This window comes from Carcharodon carcharias, assembly GCF_017639515.1.
Source record: "Carcharodon carcharias isolate sCarCar2 chromosome 27 unlocalized genomic scaffold, sCarCar2.pri SUPER_27_unloc_1, whole genome shotgun sequence".
Taxonomy (NCBI): Eukaryota; Metazoa; Chordata; class Chondrichthyes; order Lamniformes; family Lamnidae; genus Carcharodon; species Carcharodon carcharias.
This window is the reverse complement of record NW_024470624.1, coordinates 272,673-278,359: the sequence shown is the minus strand read 5'-3', so window position 1 is coordinate 278,359 and position 5,687 is coordinate 272,673. Positions and strand designations below refer to the sequence as shown.

At 49.9% G+C, this 5,687-nt stretch overlaps 1 protein-coding gene across 1 annotated transcript; it reads left to right on the top strand.

Moving 5' to 3' along the window:
• Positions 1-3,241: 3,241 nt before the first annotated feature.
• Positions 3,242-4,519, top strand: LOC121273566 (zinc finger protein 239-like; the record flags this gene model as incomplete). Its single annotated transcript, XM_041180734.1, has 2 exons — positions 3,242-3,373; positions 3,716-4,519. Coding segments are annotated over exons 1-2 (936 nt in total), but the record flags the coding sequence as incomplete, so codon positions are not given.
• Positions 4,520-5,687: the final 1,168 nt, after the last annotated feature.

Genomic DNA, 5,687 nt, shown 5'->3' with positions numbered 1-5,687 from the left:
CACCAGAAATTGAGACAGAGAAGTCAGGGAAGGGAAGTGTCAGAGATGGACCATGTGAAAATGATGGAGGGGTGGAGATTGTAAGCAAAATTAATACATTTTTCCAGGTCCCAACGAGAGCATAAAGCAGCACCGAAATAATCACCGATGTACTGGAGAAAGAATTGTGGAAGGGGGCCGGAGTAGGACTGCAATAAGGAATGTTCCACATACCCCATAAAGAGACAGGCATAGCTGGGGCCCATGCGGGTACCCATAGCCACACCTTTTATTTGGAGGAAGTGAGAGGAATTAAAGGAGAAATTGTTCAGTGTGAGAACAAGTTCAGCCGGACGGAGGAGAGTACTGGTGGATGGAGATAGTTCGGGCCTCTGTTCGAGGAAGAAGCGGAGAGCCCTCAGCCCATCCCGGTGGGGGATGGAGGTGTAGAGGGATTGGACATCCATGGTGAAGAGGAGGTGGTTGGGGCCAAGGAACTGGAAATTGTTGATGTGACGTCAGAGGAATCACGGATGTAGGTGGGAAGGGACTGGACAAGGGGAGAGAAAAGGGAGTCAAGATAGCGAGAAATGAGTTCCGTGGGGCAGGAACAGGCTGACACGATCGGTCTGTTGGGACAGTCCTGCTTGTGGATTTTGTGTAGGAGGTAGAAGCAGGATGCCCGAAGTTGGGCGACTATCAGGTTGGAAGCTGTGGGAGGAAGATCTCCAGAGGAGATGAGGTCAGTGACAGTCCTGGAAACAATGGCTTGATGTTCAGTGGTGGGGTCATGGTCCAGAGAGAGGTAGGGTAGGAGGAAGTGTCTGCGAGTTGATGCTCAGCCTCTGCGAGGTAGAGGTCAGTGCGCCAGACAACAACAGCACCAACTTTGTCAGCAGGTTTGATGACAATGTTAGGGTTGGATCTGAGAGAACGGAGTGCAGTAAGTTCAGAGAGAGACAGGTTTGAATGGGTGAGAGGAGCAGAGAAATTGAGACTACTAATGTCACACCGACAGTTCTCAATGAAAAGATCAAGAGAAGGTAAGAATCCAGAGGGAGGGGTCCAGGTGGAGGAAGAATATTGGAGGTGGTTGAACGGGGAGAGGACTCCTGCCCAAATAAGTGAGCCCGGAGACGAAGGCGGCGGAAAAAGAGTTCAGCATCGTGCTGAGCCCGAAATTCTTTGAGATGAGGGCGTAAGGGTATGAAACAAAGTCCTTTGCTGAGCACTGAACGTTCAGCGTCGGAGAGGGGAAGGTCAGGGGGTATAGTGAATACATGGTAGGGGCTGGGATTGGAAGACGGGATGGGGACAGAGGGACAGACAGGGGTGGAGGGTCCTGAATGGGTGTTGATGTCGATGAGTTGTTGGAGTTTGCATTCTTAGCACTTGAGAGAAAGAGAAAAAGTTTCTTGTTGAGGTGTCGGATGAGACGAAGAATAAAATGAAACTGGGGGCACGCGCAGCTTTGAAAAAGGGTACGGTGGTGCTGCTGGAGGGAGAGGTCGAGTGTGTTCATATGGCGGCACATGGCACTGAGTGTGGATCTCAGAATGCGACGAGAACAACAGTCTGAGAAACGTCTGTCCCGGAGATACCTGTAATCCTTGGTGGGTTCAAAACGTGAGGGACAGAATTTCAGTTGAAATCCATGTGGGATAAGTCGGAGACGGAAACAGTCACTGAGAAAGGAAATATGGCTGTGAAAGAGGGTTTTAGTAAACACCTTGTCAAACACCAGGAGAGAGATGGAAAGCAATGAAGGTGAACAAGGCAAAAGAGAGATACGAAAATCCTGACAGAGAGTAGAACAAAACTTGTTCAAGGTAGGCATTTCTTGAAGAGAAATGGCAGCCAATTAAACACAGAGATAAAAGCAAAAAACTGTGGATGCTGGAAATCCAAAACAAAAACAGAGACAGAAATACCTGGAAAAACTCAGCAGGTCTGGCAGCATCGTTGGAGAAGAGCACAGTTGACGTTTCGAGTCCTTATGACCCTTCAACAGAACTAAGTAAAAACAGGAAAGGGGTGAAATATAAGATGGTTTAAGGGGGGGCGGTTGTCAGGACAAGCAGACAGTAATAGGTGGAGATAACCAAAAGATGTCACAGACAAAATGACAAAGAGATGTTGAAGGTGGTGATATTATCTAAAGGAATGTGCTAATTAAGAGCAGAAAACAGGACAGACAAGGAACAGATAGCTCTAGTGGGGGTGGGGTGAAATAATACTAAAAGGGGCATAAAAGATAGAGATAAACAATGGGTGGAAATACATTTAAAAATAATGGAAATAGGTGGGAAAAGAAAAATCTATATAAATTATTGAAAAAACAAAAAGGAAGGGGAAGAAACGGAAAGGGGCTGTGGATGGAGAAGAGAGTTCAAGATCTAAAATTGTTGAACTCAGTATTCAGTCCGGAAGGCTGTAAAGTGCCTAGTTGGAAGATGAGGTGCTGTTCCTCCAGTTTGCGTTGAGCTTCACTGGAACAATGCAGCAAGCCAAGGACATACATGTGGGCAAGAGAGCAGGGTGGAGTGTTGAAATGGCAAGCGACAGGGAGGTCTGGGTAATGCTTGCGGACAGACTGAAGGTGTTCTGCAAAGCGGTCACCCAGTCTGCTTTTGGTCTCTCCAATGTAGAGGAAACTGCATTGGGAAGCAACGAATCCAGTAGACTAAGTTGAGGGAAGTGCAAGTGAAATGCTGCTTCACTTGAAAGGAGAGTTTGGGCCCTTGGATTGTGAGGAGAGAGGAAGTGATGGGGTAGGTGTTGCGTCTTCTGCGTTTGCATGGGAAGGTGCCATGGGAGAGGGTTGAGGAGTAGGGGGTGATGGAGGAATGGACCAGGGTGTCATGGAGGGAGCAATCCCTAAGGAATGCCACCGGGGAGATGAAGGGAAGACGTGTTTGGTGGTGGCATCATGCTGGAGTTGGTGGAAATGGCAGAGAATGATTCTTTGAATGCGGAGGCTGGTGGGGTGATAAATTAGGACAAGAGGGACCCTATCATGTTTCTGGGAGGGAGGAGAAGGCGTGATGGTGGATGCGCGGGAGATGGGCCGGACACGGTTGAGGGCCCTGTCAACTACCGTGGGTGGAAAACCTCGGTTAGGGAAGAAGGATGACATGTTAGAGGAACTGTTTTTGAAGGTAGCATCATCAGAACAGATGCGATGGAGGCGAAGGAGCTGAGAGAATGGGATGGAGTCCTGGAAACCTTGGCTCGAGGAGGTGGTGGAGGGGGAGGGGGAACAATGGGTGGGGGCGGGGCTCCTGTGTCCGCACGCCTGGCCTGCAGACTGGAACCCGAGGACGTCACCGCGGAGCAGGCTGATTCCTATTGGCTGATTCAGTCAGTGTTCCATTGTGGACATCACAATGCGGAAGTTGGACAATGAGCTTCAGACTAAAACTTCCTCCTGTGGGCAACATCTGTGAGAAATCAATGTTTCCCCCTTTCTATATCTTTTCTCATTCTGGGGGCAAATTGTTGACTTGCAGGAACTGAGGGGAAAGGAAGTGAATCTAGGGAGGGTGCAGACTCTGGAAATGTTGGCCCAGGTCTCTCTCTCTCTTAAAGACACTGTGACACTCGAGTGAGAGTGTTTCCAGTGCACTGACTGCGGAAACAGCTTTAACCAGTTACACAGCGTGAAAAAACATCGCTGTCCACAGTGAGGAGAGACTGTGCACATGTTCTGTGTGGATGAGGCTTCATTTGATTGTAGAACCTAAAGAGACACAAGGACACACGTACCGTGGAGAAACCCTGGAAATGTGGGGAGTGCAGGAAGGGATTCAAAGCCCCATCTGAGCTGGAAATTCATCGGCGCAGTCACACCGGGGAGAGGCCGTTCACCTGCTCCGAGTGTGGGAAGGGATTCACTCAGTCATCCAACTTGCTGGCACACGAGCAGGTTCATACCGGGGAGGGGCCATTCACCTGCTCCATTTGTGGGAAGGGATTCACTCAGTTATCAGCCCTGCTGCGACACCAGGCAGTTCACACTGGAGGGAGGCCATTCACCTGCTCTGAGTGTGGCAAGGGATTTACTAGATCATCCAGTCTGCTGACACACCAGCGAGTTCACACCGGGGAAAGGCCATTCACCTGCTCTGAATGTGGGAAGGGATTTACTAGATCATCCAGTCTGCTGACACACCAGGGAGTTCACACCAGCGAAAGGCCATTCACCTGCTCTGTGTGTGGGAAGGGATTCGGCGATTCATCCAGCCTCGCGAGACACCAGCGAGTTCATACAGGGGTGAGGTCATTCCAATGTTTCCTTTGTGGAAAGGGATTCACTCTTTCATCCAACCTGTGGAGACACCAGCGAATACACGCCAGGGAGAAGCTGTTCAACTGCTCTGAGTGTGGGAAGGGATTCACTAATTCACCTGCCCTGCAGAATCACCAGCGAGTTCACACTGGGAAGATGCCATTCACCTGCTCTGAGTGTGGGAAGGGATTCACTCGGCCATCTCACCTCCAGACACATCAGCGAGTCCACACTGAGGAGAGGCTGTTCACCTACTCTGAGTGTGGGAAGAGATTCAGTGATTCATCCAATCTGCTGGCGCATGAGAGTTCACACTGGGGAGAGACCATTCACCTGTTCCTTGTGTGGGAAGGGATTCACTCAGTTATCTACCCTGCTGCGACACCAGGCGGTTCACACTGGAGAGAGACCATTCTCCTGCTCCGTGTGTGGAAAATGATTTACTCGGTCAACCAATCTGCTGACATACCAGCGAGTTCACAGTGGAGAAAGGCTGTTCACCTGCTCCAAGTGTGGGAAGGCATTTGGGGATTTCTCCAGCCTTGGGAGACATGAGCGAGTTCACACTGGGGATAGGCCATTCACCTGCTCTGAGTTTGGGAAGGGATGCACAGATTCATCCAGGTTGTAGAAGCACAGGCAAGTACACATGGAGGAGAGAGTCCGTTCACCTGCTGTGAGTGTGGAAAGGGATTCACAGAGTCATCCGACCGACTGAGACACCCTGGCAGCCACCACGATTAGAGAGCCTTCTGTTCAGACTGTGGCTGTTAATTGTATCAATTGAGATTAAGCATATACAGTTGGAGGGCATTGATTAGATGCTTACTTGAGCACATATAAAGTGACACTCAAGCGGTGTGGAGGGGGGTGAGGAGGGAGGAGGATCTCCTCATAATCCTGCTGCTGGGCCTGGCCAAGGTGGTTATCAACTGGTCTAGGCAGTGGGCGATCGAGGGGGTCGTCTGGCCTGTCTTCCCCTTTTCCACGGCTACGTTCGCAGCCGGGAGTCCCTGAAGAGGGAGACACGATGTCTGCTGGCACCATCGAGGCCTTCCGTGCCCAGTGGGCACAGTGGGGCCTGGGGTGCTTTATTGACCTCTCGAATCACATTTTAATTTGAGGCTGTAAGCTTCCTTTAAGATTAGTTTTTCTTTTTGCAGTGTCTCTTTAAGGGGCTGCTTTTCACTTTGTTCCTGATTTGTTAATTTAGTTTAATTGGTTTAACCAAAAGAGTATAAAGCCACACTAATTGGAGACCTCAGATGCTGGAGCAGAAGTAGGCCATTCAGCCCATCGGGTCTGCTCCGCATTTCAATGAGATCATGGCTGATCTGATAATCCTCAATGCCACTTTCCTGCCTTTTCCCCCATTACCCTTGATTCCCTTACTGATTAAATATCTGTCTCTCTCAGCCTT